The following is a 15956-nucleotide window of genomic DNA, read 5'->3' as shown; positions in this document are numbered from 1 at the left end:
TGTTTTGAAGGATGAAGAACTCAATAAAATACATATTAAGAGATGTTGACGGACAATAAGTACCGTAATCCAAGATGGCGTCCAAAATGACCGCCATTTCCTGATTTGTTTTTCTCATAATTTTGCAAGTAGATTTCAACTGTACACACTTGTAATGTCGAAATATACGTTTTGAGTCACAGGGAATCAAATGTAATACTTATTCGGAGATTTTGAAACACAAATAAAGCATTTGAGCACTTCAGAAATCCAAAATGGTGTCCAAAATGGCTGCCATTTCCTGTTTTTCTCATAACCCTGCAACTACGTAACCGCGATGCGCACTTATTGAGACATAAGGAACCCAACAAAATACTTATTCAGTGATCTTGAAGCACGTAAGTAAAAATAAAACCACGTGAGTTCTTCGCGAAAACCAAATGTTGCCCAAAATGGCCGCCGTTTGTTTATCACGAGACAAAGATATTCAACATAATGTTCGAGATCCAACAACTCAGATGGTCTGGTGGTAAAGGTTCGCTTGGATGCATTCCCCCCCCCCCCCCCCCCCCCCTCTTGGGGAAAGGTGTGACCTGTACAATCATTATTTTCCAAATATTCATCCTGAAGTCATTGAATTGCAATCATAAAAATGTAAAACGTCCCTCGCTCGGCCCCTTTCCATAGACTTTGTACACTTTTGAGATTAACAAATTTCCGAATTTGTCATCAAAAAGTGTGCACTAGATCTTTCACTTACAAAATGCAAAAGTAAGGGTAATTTGCCCTTCCTACAAAATCCTTCCACCGCTCACTTCCCCAATATAAATTAAATACCCCTTTGATTAACAATTCCCAAATATTGCATCGAATGTATGTAAATGATATAATTATTGTCTTTTCAATTCAAGTGTAATAGCTCCCTGGAGTTGGAGGGGATGGGGATACTGAGACAACGAATTATCTACTCTTTAAGGATGGACAATCAATATAACACCAAAGGTGCACTAGGCCGGTTGATGATCATAGAAATGCCAAACTCCCTCCAGTCGAAAGGGATCCCCCCCCCCCCCCATCCTCTACTAGCTCATTGCCTTGGATATACTAGTCTTTATTCTTTATTCTATACTTACACTTTTTAATAGAAACAACAATCTGGTATGTCATCAACATTGTGCACCATAAAACCCATATATCTTAAAAAAAAAAAAAACCTCCATTTTGTGGGAGGGTGCATCACCCTATACACCTCCCCTGCATATTTCCATTAGTAATATATATTTTCTTACTTTTAGGACAAAAACAAATCTCAGATATTTCACCAAAAGAGTGTGCTAAATCTCTGAATTTCAAATGGGAAAATGCCGAAATCTCCATCGTATGGGAAGGAGTATTCTCCCCACACACTTCCCCCTCCCCGACACTTTCCTGAATTCGTTCTTCCAGCGTTAAATAGAAAACAAATATCAAATATTTCATCAAATAGGTGCAACAGATCTGTAAATTTCAAATCTGAAAATACGAAATTATGCCCTCGTGCGGAAGCGGGCATCCCTATGACTGCGCACTTCCATGATTACATAACTTTTTGTTCCTTTTTATGGAAACAAAAAATTAATATTTCACCAATATGGTGCATCAATGTCTGAATATCAAGTCTGAAAATGCAAAATCTCCCTCATGTTGGGGGGAGGGGATCCCCTTCCACCCCCTTCCATATATTGCCCATTTCCCTGAAAACTTCTTTATATATTTCCTACTCTTTGATGGAAACAATTCAATATCTTACCAAACGTTTGCACTATATGTTTCACTTTCGAGTAAAAAAAAAAGAAGATCCCTCGTGCGGGAGAGGAGTATTCCTCCTCCATGTACCAATAACTGTGAGTGCCACATTCTCTGATTTCTATCTGTAATATAATTTTACCTAATCTACACGAAATGAATAGGCCACCCTAAGATAATTTAGACACTTTGTTTTAAGGTGGAGCAATACACTGCAGCAAAGAGATTCACTGTCATTTGATGAATTACACATTATTTTGTCGCACATGAAGACACTAATTTTCAACAGTTATGTAGCACAGACATCAGAAAGAATTGTTTTTACTTCTTGAGTGATAACTGACAGTTTCAAATGTAACTCACCTCATGGTAGACACCAAATGCGTAGGTAATAAAAAAGGGCTAGCACTAAATTTTCATTTCATGTGCTTGAGGTGACGAAAATAGAGCATGTGGTAAAAAGATCTAGTAGGCTCTCTGCTTATAGCAACATATCTGATGGTGAATGTTTCTATCGAAACAAGGACGACTCCTTGATTTTAACAGCCAAATGTTTTATTTGTATACTTTACTCATGAGAACTATTTGTAAATAAAAAGCTTCTTATATACTATACTGACATTTATTTATATTATTGTGAGATAAAATTGTGACTGCCAGCCATTTTGCACGCCATTTTGCATTTTAGGAAGAGCTCGAGCGGTTTAATCTGGACATGCGTGCGTCAGCATCTCTTAATATGTATTTCATTGAGTTCTTTATAAATGTTTCGAAACATAAACACTTAAATTCTGTATTTGGTTGCCTATTTGAAATATTTCAGAAAATGGCGGCCATTTTGGATGCCATCTTGGATTACGGTACTTATGTCCGTCAACATCTCTTAATATGTATTTTATTGAGTTCTTCATCCTTCAAAACATATATTTAGACATTTAAATTTTGTAATTGGGTGACTTGGCTGGAAAGTTATCAGAATTTCAAAATATGGCGGCCATTTTGGATGCCATCTTGGATAACGGTACTTATGTCCGTCAACATCTCTTAATAATATGTATTTTATTGAGTTCTTCATCCTTCAAAACATATATTTACACATTTAAATTTTGTATTAAGGTTACCTGGCTGGAAAGTTATAAGAATTTCAAAATATGGCGGCCATTTTGGACGCCATCTTGGATTACCGTACTTGCGTGCATCAAAATCTCTTGATATGTATTTTATTGAGTTCTTCATGCTTCAAAACATATATTTAGACACTTAAATTTTGTATTTTGGTTCTCTGGTTGAAAAGTTATAAGAATTTCTGGAAATGGCGGCCATTTTGGACGCCATCTTGGATTGCGGAAAACGCTCAAAGAGGATTCATGAGGACTTTTAGTATGTTATTCTAGACATTTTTCTGGATCTATCCTGAAAAAATCAGCTTGTTACCAAAAATGTCCAGGTTTAAGCCTGTTTTGACCTAATGCTCTTGGACTAGTTGTATATGAAGTTTTTCCGGTTGATGCATACTTCGTTTCATAGAGGAGTTTTGAAAGATATTTCTGTGTGTAGGACTCTCATGTGAAGGATGACTGAGTGTGTATACACTCACACTATTCAATAGCCTAGTACCGCTGTGTCTTCATTCACACACACTGATTATTCAATAGCTGAGTATTGCACGAGATAGTGATAGTGTGTGATGTGGCAGGATTGTAATCGCCGCAATGGCTGTGCACACCAACTTGCAATCGCACTGTGCTTTCTTTTTTCACTTTTGTCGAATTGGCGCCGGATATGTGTAACTTAAAGTCTTTCCTTCATTGCCCACTGGCAGTGTTTCATGTGAATTGACACTTTCACAACATAGCTTCTAATGTTTCTCACTGCAAAGTTGTTCAGGGATGTAGGGTGTAGGATTGTTTATTAGTCTAACTGAATAAAAAGAATACAACAAAAAAAGAAATTAAGGCAACACTGAAATACAGGAAGCTTTAACCATGGCAAGTAGAATGTGTTCAAAAAGAGGAAGAATGATGGTATTGCTGTATGACGTAAAGTGTTGATTTATCTTATAAAGTGTTACTTTACATTTGTGACTGAGAATCACAAACCACCAAAAAACAAAATCACACTCCCAGATTTTACATGAGGACTCAAAATAGGTGAAATATGTCAGACTTGTCAATATATTCGTTTTGTTTTGTTTTTAATATTTTATGAAAGCTTCTACATAAGTTTGGGATCATAGAATAACTGGGAAATTGTGCTTTTTGCAGTTTCTTTTTTTACAATACTTAATTGTAGAGTAGTGTGATTAGGCATGTTATAATTACCCCTTTTCATTTATTCAACACCCTTAATACTCACCCTTCAACTCTAAAAACTTTTGAATGGATGATGCTGCTGCTTTGAAAGTTAGTATCAGTAATAAATAGCATGTACTCATAGAGTGTGGAACCTTTCAGGTTAATCAGATAATCCCTTCATTGTGGCTACTATGGAGTTTACATCCTGTTTTTTGTCCCATTCATTGCCTGGAGCACAGCTTGGTGAGGGTTAAGTGCTTGAATAGACCCTAAATTTCAAAGCCTCGATTCTCAGTAAACGCATTTCCAGAGTGTGTGCTTCCTTTCCATTATTCAGATGGGTTTATATGAAACTCCTTTGTATAGAATACACATCATTCTAAAGCTTAGAGTCTGCTCTTTCAGAATCTACCCTCATCTAAAAATCCATGTCTGTCAACTCTTTGGTGGTTTTGTGATGCAGGGTCACCATTTATTTCAAGACTTGTATTAACAGCCCCATCCCACGTTCTAGGATATACTTGACCCCCTATTGAATGTTATCATGGTAAGATAAGGATTTTTCACTGGAAGATTCATCTCTTTTCCCTGCCAGTTAAATGGCTATGTTGAGAAGTACCAGCCTGCTGCCGTCAAGGTTAGTGTACCAGAGAGACCCAAAGCATCAGGGATGACCCAGTTCCTGCAAGAAATAAGCAAACGGAAAGACCAAGCCAAAGAAGTGCCCGTGCCAAGCTCAGGTGAGTCAACTCAAATGAAACAAAACCAAACCAAACAGAAAATGATAACAGAAGGTTATATGTACTCCTTGAGCTGATAAGCTCCACTGCAGTTTCAATAGTTTCCTTGAAGGTAGAGAGTTTGGAAAAATTAAATGCTATCAGCTGTGCTAACACTGTTGTTAAATAGTCATAATGAAGCAAAGGATACCAAAAGAGGTGTCTTTTGATAATTGACTATGTATACTAGCAGACACAGTACTGTACTAGACACCTTTAATCTCCTCTTTTTTTTTCTGGAGTCTAGCATTCTGCTGTAATATACCTCTTGCAAAAAAAAAAAGAAAAAAAAAGAAAGAGAGAGAGAACAAGTCGAACTTATGGTGATATGCATTAATTTTGACAAATTCAAGCATGCAATTAATGTACACTGTATAGGTATGTCATTGGTAACTTCCAGCCCTTTTGTAAAAATATGTGACCCGTCACGTCAAAAGCAGCTACAAGTCGGTTTCTTCATATTTTATGTAAACAAGATATTTACTTAGTCCAGTCTCTAAACTTTAATTTGATGTATAATCTGTTAAAAAGAAAAGATGTGCTTTACGTCCAGAGATATTTCAAATTGAATCTTGTGAACATGGGAATTTGGTGACAACAAAATACAGAGAAAATCGCTGTCGGAGATCGCTCTTGGTTTCTTTTCCGTTCCGAGATTGTCCACCTTACGGGACGGAAAATATTGCATACATAAACTCCTTAGCGACGATAAGCTCCATTGAACCATTACCTATGAAAATTCACAAAGTGCATCAAAATATGGCCAGCTCATTATGTGAAATGTCTGTTCCATGACACTCCCTAGCAGGAAGAGAGCAGGAGGAGCCCCACTTCTTCTCCTCTCCATTGATGCACATAGAGGGCTTCCTTCTCGCCCTCACGAATGCCAACAAAGATGGCAGAGTGGTTGTCAACAAACAAGGTATTTATTATGATGTTTCCCATTTCTGTTTCCTCTTTTTTCACTTTTCCTCTCAGTGATGGTAAGACATGTTTCATTTCATTCTTCCTAACCGGTGTGCTTTTGTTTGGACTGAAAAACATGAAATAGCCCCGCACATCTTAACTCATGCAGGAGCTTTTGATTGAGGATGCAGTGAAAGCTGCGACGCAGGAAGCAACCAACGTGGAATGTCTGTGTCCTTCTGTCCGTTGTGCCTTTACACATGCTTTCGAAAGAGTGCGACGCGGTAGCTCAGCTGAGTGGACTGTCCCAGGTGCAAATGTACATATGACGTTATAGATGGTATTGTTCCTTCAACATGGCTATGAAAAATGTATGACTGACAACAAGAATTCATGCATGCAGTTGTGAAACCACTCATAGTTACCTCCGCCAAGGGAGGAGATTATGTTTTCATTACATTTGGTTTGTGTGTTTGTTAGTTTGTCCGTGTGCAAAATAACTCAAAAAGTAGTTAACGGATTTGGATGAAACTTGCAGGAAAGGTTTAGAATGATACAAGTAACAAATGATTAAATTTTGGTAGTGATCCGACAATTTTGGGGAAATTTATGAAGGATTTTTTATATTTTGGCAGGTAGGATCAATGAACTTGGGAGTTCAGGCTGCGCATATTTGAGGTTTGCATGCGCGCACTAAAGTGCATGCTCTAGTTTCTGCTAGGGCGAGGCGAGCCGTGCAGCTGAGGGTTTATGACGTAACAAAAGGCTTCTATATTTTGGGAAATTGGGCGACTTTCAGCACACAATGCTATAAATACGTAATGGGTGGAAATCACTAATATTTCTACGGAAGAGTAAGATCAGTGGTGGAAATGAGCTGCATGCTTGGCGGAGGTCTGCACTCTCAGAGTGCTTTTTATGCCTCCGCCACGAATTGGTGCCGGAGGCGTTATGTTTTCGGTTGTCCGTCCGTCCTTCTGTCCGTCCGTAATAATTTTTGTGGACAGCGTAACTAAAAAACCTTTTGAGGTATCCAAATGAAACTTGGGATGTATGTGTATTAGGGGGTGAAGTTGTGCCTATTAACTTTTGGGTGCACATGCTCAAGGTCAAAGGTCAAAAGGTCAAGGTCAAATACGTAAACTTTCACTATTTCCACCATATCTATGCAATGCCTGAAGATATTTTCTTGAAACTTAGTGTATACATGTATTACCCAATTAAGATTCTCTGGTGAAAGTTTGGGGTCATGATGTCAAAGGTCAAAGGTCAAAAGGTCAAGAAAAAATATTAAAACTTAACTTTTTTCTCCGTACCTTGGAAATTGTTCAAGGTATCTTCATGGAACATAGTATATACATATATATACATGTACTGACTGGCAGTGATTATCTAGAGAATTTAGGGTTCGTGGGGTCAAAGGTCAAGGGCAACACTTCAAAATTTTACTATTTCCCTCATATTTATGCAATGCCAGCAGGATTATTTTTTTTTTTTACACTTGGTGTATGCATGTATACAATTAGTGTATAACCTAATAGAGATTCTCTGAAAAGTTTTTTTTCTTTTTCTTTTTTGCCTCAGAGGTCAAAAGGTCAAAGATCAAGTGAAAGTGCTGAACTAACTTTTTCCTCCATATCTCGGAAGTGGCTCAAGTTAGCTTGAAACTTACTACCGGTACATATTTATGCATGTTCTGCCTGACAGTGATTATCTTATGAATTTTAGGGTCAAAGGCCAGATGAAAATGGTAACAATTTACTATTCAATACAGAAATTGCACTTTTTCTCCATACCTTGAAAATTGCTCAATGCATAAACTTATGAATGGGTCAAAGTCAAGTTAAAGTCCTTAAATCCCCAAATACATGCTCTCCTATTCATCCAATGAAACTTAGGTCAAGGAAGGTGAACAGTCGACACATTTGTGACAAACTTGTCATTTTAATATTTTGCCAGTTTTGTGAAAATGTAATCACATTGTCCACGTGTAATATAGACCTATTAGGAGAATCATGCATTATGGCGGAGGCATACCAGTCGCCATAGCGACATTTCTAGTCTAGTTGCAACTGATTGACAAATTGCCCTACATCGACGTAAATAAGCACTGAATTGATCAGTGTTTTTTTTTAGTAGTAGCCATGATAAAAAATCATGGGCGTACATACTCGAGCAGGATTCGAACCTACGACCTCCTGATCACCGGACAGGCGTCATCTCCACTAGACCACCGAGCTTTCGCCCGACAGCAAGTGTTGGTTCTAATCCTTATAGCATGCAGCGGGTACTGCTTTGTTATTCAAATTCATGAATTTCTTCCGTCGAGAAGTTTTCATTGCAACTGATTGACAAATTGCCCTACATCGACGTAAATAAGCACTGAATTGATCAGTGTTTTTTTTAGTAGTAGCCATGATAAAAAATCATGGGCGTACATACTCGAGCAGGATTCGAACCTACGACCTCCTGATCACCGGACAGGCGTCATCTCCACTAGACCACCGAGCTTTCGCCCGACAGCAAGTGTTGGTTCTAATCCTTATAGCATGCAGCGGGTACTGCTTTGTTATTCAAATTCATGAATTTCTTCCGTCGAGAAGTTTTCATTGCAACTGATTGACAAATTGCCCTACATCGACGTAAATAAGCACTGAATTGATCAGTGTTTTTTTTAGTAGTAGCCATGATAAAAAATCATGGGCGTACATACTCGAGCAGGATTCGAACCTACGTTTGTAGTGTGACAGTGAGCTCAAGCTTCAAAGTTTTTACCACGGAGCAAACTATGTGTAGTTTCACTTTTAGTGTGAGCGCCCTGCTATTGTGAAATGTGCGTATTATGTCAGAAAAAGCATTGTTCCCTTCAGCTACATCAGTGATTCTGCCCTTCTACCATTGTAGAATTGAGAGGACTCAGGACTTCAAGCTCATAGCTATGCCAATGGCAGAACTTTGCACATGACACACAAAAATTAACATCCACATCCTCAATTGAGAGCTCCTTATTTTCGATAATGCAAATGCTCTGTTACTACCACCGCACAATGATCAGGTTTTCTTTCACTCTTTGATATCTTCCTGGCACTTGTGATGTAGTATACAAGACTTTTGGGCTGATGGCCAAGGGCCACTAAACATCGATCTCGGACCATCAAATTCCAAAAAGGCTTTCTTTTGATGGACTGCTTGAGCACTTCATATTCAAAATGGATTGTTATTTTTCATTTATTTCTGGCCTTTGCATTTCTTTTTCCGGCCACCAAAATTTCAGATTTAAAGAAAAATGTTAATGCCAAGCCCTGAGTTAACCCGTTGAGGACGGACTGATTTTACTACAACATGCATTTCCCATAGACACCTGCCCAAGAGTATACTCGGGACTCGTCCTCAACGGGTTAATGACACCCATACTTAACCTCTAGACTATGAGTTACTGTCACAGCATCCTGAACGCCCGTATGAAACTTTTCCAACTCTTTTCCACAGCCAGCAAGAAATATAATTGTTTGATTCCATGATGTTAATATTTGTTTCAAATGATATAATCCAAAAGGATCTGTCAATATCTTTTCTCCAAAACCTCAATGGCCCAGAGCTGCTGAGTCAATGCAGCCTCAGGTTTCAGCTTCTAAACCCAGCCGTACACTTCACTGATGTTGTCAAGGAGGCCAGGGCTGTTATCGTTGCCGGGGGAACCATGCAACCAGTAGAGGAGTTCAAGCACCAGCTCCTGGTGTGCGCTGGGGTCTTGCCAGAGAGGATAACCGAGTTCTCTTGTGGTAGGTATTTCATTTCATTTTTTCATCAGGACACATACCAGTGTATATGATGATAACATTCCTCCTAATGCGAGATTCTTGTTAAAAGATTTTGTGATGCTATTATCGCTTTGTATGTAGTGAAAAGGCATGATGTTGATTATTATGTGAGCATAAACAGTTGCTCAGAATTGCTGTAACTCTAATCACATGGTTGTAAGCTGCACAGCTCAAAATTACTGTTTTTTTGTGCATTTAATTTTATCATTATGTAGCAGAATGATACCTCTAAAAAAAACCAACAACAACAAAAAAAAACAACAACACGAATGACAAACAGAGCTACGGTGTATGTATTTGTCTATCATGAATCCTTATAGTGCCCTTGCATGGTATACATTTGGTTTCCATTCTTTTGCATTGCCAACTTTTGGGGAATCATTATGCTTGTCAGTATGTTGTTTGTAGGACAGTAGTTTCTTTTATAATAACTTCTGAAAGGAATATTTGCTTGAAAGTTTTCGTTGCATATTGTTGCTTGTCTTGCCACCTCAGGTCATGTGATACCCCCTGAACAGCTTCTGCCAATAGCCCTATCCAAGGGTCCGACCGGTCTTGAGCTTGATTTCACCTTCCAGTCCAGAGACTCTCCCAAAATGGTGGGTGATTGCATACAGTGCTCTCCCATTACAGCGAATACGGTTATAATGAAAATCTTATTACTACAAAGTAAAAATTCAGATTATAAATTTATTGTCTGGCTATCTTAGTATACTCAAATGTTTGGTTATGATGTAAAAAGTAGGTAATGACTCAAGGAACAGGTGATTAAATTTTGGTAGTGATCTGGGAATTTTTAATAAATTTTTGAAGGATTTTTGATATTTTGGCAAATAGGGTCAATAAACTTGGGAGTTTGCACTGCGTGTATTTGGGGTTTGCACACGCGGACTAAAGTGCATGCTCTGCTTGGGCCAGGTGCAGCGCATCTGGAAGCTGATGACTTAACACAAGGTTTCTTTATTGGGAAATTGGGCAATTCTCAGCATGCATATATGGGAGGAAATGAGCTGCTTGGTGGAGCTCTGGGCTGTCTGAGTTCTTCTCTGGTTATATTATTTTGAAACTTTGTTGCTTTATGTATTTTACCTTTTGTGTTATCATTTGAACATTTTCTTTGCAAGGATTTTTCTTTTTGATATCCATTACTACAAAGACCAGCATATTGTGCTATCTGTTCTTTATTCAAAGTTTTTTAGTGTAATGAACTGCAAGTGTTTTGTTGTTGTTGTTAAGTTTTTTTTTTTCTTATTTATTTTTATGAAAACAAACAGTTATACAAGATCTCCTCAGGCAAGTGGTGTCTCTATCATAATTATGGCACTGTTTCTAATTTATTTGCTCAAGTTACAGTAATTTATGATTAATGTTGTTGATAATGTAACCAAACCTCAGTTTCCCTTCAGATCTTGACTCTGCTGGAATGGTTGTATGGAATGAATACAATTAAAAAATCATAATACCTCTATTTTCGTCGGTGTGGAGGGAAACCGTGTTCGAGCTGACATGCCTGATGCTGTAATCATACACCATTTCTTTACATCATGTTGCCGAGTTTGCAGTAATTGATTGAATGGAAGGAATGCTGCCCTAAAATTGTGATACCTCATTTCCTCGGGCATGACAGGAAAGCGTTGTTAACCATGCAGGCCTAATGTTTTAATTTTCCTTTTTTTCTTTTCTTTCTTTCTCCCTTTATTAGTTTTAATGTACACTTTCTTTTCTTCTTTTTGTGCATCATATCACTGACTTTGCAGAAATCAAAGTTGTGGAATGAATATATTCTTAAATTGTTATTGTCTTTGGTTGTAAGAAAACGGCATTAATAAAACCATACAAGCCTAACATCATTATGACATACTCAGTAGACTGTGCCACCATAGTGCATGTATATTGTGTTTAAATTGTTTGTGTTGCACACAGATGGATGAGGTCGGTCGAGTTCTTGTCAATGTGTCGAATATCATCCCGGGCGGCGTCGTATGCTTCTTCCCCTCCTATGACTACGAGAAACAGATCTACACCTACTGGGAATCCCAGGGGGTTATCACAAGACTTGGCCACCGGAAGAAGGTCTTCCGTGAGCCCCGAAAGGCCAACCAAGTAGAGCAGGTACTGGGCCAGTACTCTGCGGTGATTGAGGTACGTTGCCATTCCTTGGTCCAGCATCACAGCTTTAACTCTTCATGTGCGTAGGCACTTTTATAGCTTAAAATAACCTGCCAAGTTTTTTCATTGGCATGAAGTAATCCCTCCAGACTTGCCCTAGTTGTAAAATTTTCAAGCCCACTCGGGTGTAGCAAAGTAGTTCAGTTATACACGAAGGTCATGGTCACACAATAGGGATTACGGGAATCAATATTCCACTACAATTGGTTCTCAGACATTTGTGAAAATTGGCAGACACTGCACTTTCAAGGTAAAGTTGCCTTTTCACAGTTTGATTTGCTGGTTAGTGCTTGTGTTTGTACATATGGGAGCCCGTAATTTTTTGAGGGAGAGTCGATCAGGGTTTTGTCGTCATGAAAGTTGCTGCTGTTCTGTTTATCATCAGTATGATAGTAATTCCATGCGAATAATGCTTGCAATCAATATAGACATATAAGCATTGGTGGAATGCTCTTACCGTCTAGCTCTTCCCTCCCAAATCTAGTACTGAGAGTAATAATGACTTGCAGTGGACTATTAACCTGTTGAGGATGGGCTGATTTTGCTAGAACACGTATTTTGCATATAAAGACACCTGCCCGAGTATACTTGGGACTAGTCTTCAACGGGTTAACGAATAATACAATGATTTGTCCCACTGCACCCTGCCCCCTTTATCATTGCGCTCACTATTTTGACAATATGCATAGACCATAGGTTCTGTACCTTTATGTTCTGCATTTCAGAAAGCATGCAGTAGTTGTCATGGCAACCTAAATGGAGCCATCCTCTTCTGTGTTGTGGGAGGCAAGATGAGTGAAGGCATCAACTTTTCTGACAACCTTGGCAGGTGAGGTTGACTTGTGGTTTGTATACTGGTCCTGGCATGAAATAAATACTAGTACATGGCGGTCCTGTTACAGTGAACACAGTTATAACAAAATTTTGTTACAGTGAAATAAAACATATGGTCCCAAAGTTATTATCAATAAAATCTACTGTGCAAATTCCCTCGAGTTGTAAAGCAATTTGGATATAATAAAGGAATTTTGAATAATTTCGTTATAATGGGAGTCAGCTGCATAGACTATTCACTGTTGAGTATTGTAAGGAATTTTATCAATCAAAGCCCTTTCAAATTACAAGCTGGATACCAAGGATGTAACAAATTTGGGGGGAAAAAAAGAGAGAGAGAGAGAGAGAAAGGAAACATTTGAATATAGGCAATTAGAAGGTTATGTGCTATTTATCTCATTTATCTTAATATTCATTAGCGATGTTAAATGTATCTCAATGGTCCCCACTGTCCTTCTATATCATGCTATTAGAAGCATAACCTGTCTATAGTGGCCACCCAAGGGAGACAAAAAAGTGGCTGTTATAGACAGGTGGCCGCTATAGACAGGTTCTTTAACTTGCTTTTTCTCTCGGAGGGAATTGATTTTTAGTGGTCGTATATGGCAGGTGGCCGCTATAAACAGGTGGTTGCTATCAAAGACGGGTTTGACTGTATGAAGAGTCAAGGCCTTGCATGCCTTCATTAAATTCCTGTAGAAGTTTAGACTGCATATTATTTTATTTTCAGTAATGAACCCCCCCCCCCATTATTCTTCTATATTGTTGTTTTCCATATTGTTGTTTTCCAAACTGATGATTGATCATCTATAGTGAGGGAAATACTATATATTTTGTGTGTGATGTAGATGTGTCGTCATGGTTGGATTGCCATATGCCAACATCAAGTCACCTGAGCTCAAGGAGAAGATGGAGTATTTGAATGCAAATGTGGTAAGTCATAGTGACCTAACCCTTTCAGACTGTATTCCTCTACATGTAGCTGTTATTATCTACTACAGTCAGCCTTTCATGAAATGAGTGATCAAGCTCTTTGGAATTGGAGGTTACGTTGTCATTAGGGATAAAGAAAGCTAGACGGAAATCTGATATCATATCCTGTATTTATCAGTAGGTAAAGTCATAATCATTGTGTGTTTATATACATGCACATTCAAATTTATGTGAATGTGTTTTCATATGTTTGGAGAATAATTATATGTGACTGCATCAAAGATCACCATGGCACTATGGTTAAGCAAGTCTCCACACTAACTTTTATTTTTGGTGGCCCTATTGGGCCACCAAAATCATTGCTGTTTATTTTTTGGTGGCCCGAAAGTAAAATCTGGTGGCCCGAAAAAAAATCAAGAAAAACATAAGAAAAACTAAATCGGTCCTACTAGACATAGAAAAATAAATATTAAGCATTACTGAAGTGATATGCACCCATGTCTAAAATAATGAATAGAAAAGTCAATCATCTTACCGTTATTCTGAGTTCGAAGATTTAGCAAATAGGCTTATAGATTATTATAAAAGTTGATGCCTATTTAGGTGATCAAAACTTACGTTTGAAATGAGAAAGTGGGAGCATTTGCAGACATTTGTAAACATCCGACATTTGTTTTAGCATTGTAAAGAGCCGAAAGTTACCGTTATTCATTTCTGATTGTAAAAACAATCGTCCATCATTTACTAGTACTTTAGCACCTTACGGAGCCGAATGTTACCGTTAATCATTTTCAAATGTAAAAGCAAACAACCGACATTAATTTTAGCATCCATCATTTACTAGTACTTTAGCACCTTACGGAGCCGAATGTTACCGTTAATCATTTTCAAATGTAAAAGCAAACAACCGACATTAATTTTGGCATCCTACTGAGTGAATGTTATCCTTATTCATTTCCGAACGTGAAAGCAAACATCAGCTATTTATTTTAGCATCTAACTGAGCCGATTGATACCATCAATCATTTCCAAATGTAAAAGCAACAATCTGTTATTTATTTTAGCATCGTACGGAGCAGAATATTATTATTCATTTCCAAATTTAAAAGCAAACATCCGACATTTATTTCATTATTGTACGAAGCCGAATGTTACTGATGTCCACTTCCGAAAGTGAAATGAATCATCTGACATTTATTTTAGCATCGTACGGAGCCGAATGTTTCTGTTTTTCATTTTTGAACGTCAAGGCAGACATCAGACATTTATTTGACCATCAAACGCAGCTGAATGTTACTGTTATTCATTTCGAAATGTGATAGGAAATTTCCGACATTCATTTTTGCATCGTATGGAGCAGAATGTTATTGCTATTTACTTTTGAAAGTAAAAGTGAACATCCGACATTTATTTCATCATCGTACGGAGTTGAATATTATTGTTGTTCATTTCCGAAAGTTAAAGGGATCATTCCACATTTATTTTAGTATTTCCCGGAGCTGAATGTTATTGCTATTTACTTTCGAACGTAAAAGCAAACATCCGGCATATATTTTATCATCGTACGGGGTTGAATATTATTGTTATTCATTTCCGAACGTCAAAGCAAACATTCAACATTTATTTTAGCATCTTCCGGAGCTGCATGTCATTGCTATTTACTTTCGAACATAATTTTATCATCTTACGGAGTTGAATATTATTTGTATTCATTTTCGAACGTCAGAGCAAACATCAAACATTAATTTTACCATCAAACGCAGCTGAATGTTACTGTTACTCATTTCGAAATCTGAAAGCAAACATCCGACAGTTATTTTGGTATCGTATGGAGCAGACTATTACTGCTATATACTTCCGAACCTAAAAGCAATCATCTGACATTTATTTTATCATCTTCCGGAGCCGAATGTTATTGCTATTTACTTTCGAAAGTAAAAGCAAACATCCGACAATTATTTAATCATCATACGGAGTTGAAAATTATTGTTATTCATTTCCGAACGTCAAAGGGATCATTCGACATTTACTTTAGCATCTTTCGGAGCTGAATGTTATTGCTATTTACTTTCGAACGTAAAAGCAAACATCCGACATTTATTTTATCATCGTACGGAGTTGAATAATATTATTATTCATTTCCAAACATCAAAGCAAACATTCGACATTTATTTCAGTATCTTCCGGAGCCAAATGTTATCCTTACTCATTTCCGAACGCAAAATCAAATATCTGACATTGATTTTAGCACCTACGGAGCTGAATCTTACCATTATTCATTTCCAATTATATAAGCAAACATTCGACATTTATTTTAGTATCATACGGGAGTCAAATATTACCCGTTATTCATTTCCAAAGTTAAAAGCAAACATCTGACATTTATTTTAGCATCTTACGGAGCCGATTGTTACTGCTGTTCATTTCCAAAAGTAAAGGCAAACATCCGACTTTTT

General features: G+C 37.7%; 1 protein-coding gene across 1 annotated transcript in view; it reads left to right on the top strand.

The window, feature by feature from the left end:
* LOC140235529 (ATP-dependent DNA helicase DDX11-like) overlaps positions 1 to 15956 on the top strand; it is a 30671-nt gene that overhangs the window by 12137 nt on the left and 2578 nt on the right. Inside the window, exons 13-19 of the mRNA XM_072315553.1 lie at positions 4654 to 4798; positions 5643 to 5759; positions 9340 to 9525; positions 10060 to 10163; positions 11488 to 11706; positions 12459 to 12562; positions 13416 to 13500. Coding sequence (XP_072171654.1) covers positions 4654 to 4798; positions 5643 to 5759; positions 9340 to 9525; positions 10060 to 10163; positions 11488 to 11706; positions 12459 to 12562; positions 13416 to 13500 — 960 coding nt within the window. The remainder of the gene's footprint in view (positions 1 to 4653; positions 4799 to 5642; positions 5760 to 9339; positions 9526 to 10059; positions 10164 to 11487; positions 11707 to 12458; positions 12563 to 13415; positions 13501 to 15956) is intronic.

The sequence above is a fragment of the Diadema setosum genome, chromosome 11 (assembly GCF_964275005.1).
Source record: "Diadema setosum chromosome 11, eeDiaSeto1, whole genome shotgun sequence".
Classification (NCBI taxonomy): Eukaryota; Metazoa; Echinodermata; class Echinoidea; order Diadematoida; family Diadematidae; genus Diadema; species Diadema setosum.
The sequence above is the reverse complement of the archived record's forward strand: the minus strand, read 5'-3'. Positions and strand labels throughout refer to the sequence as shown.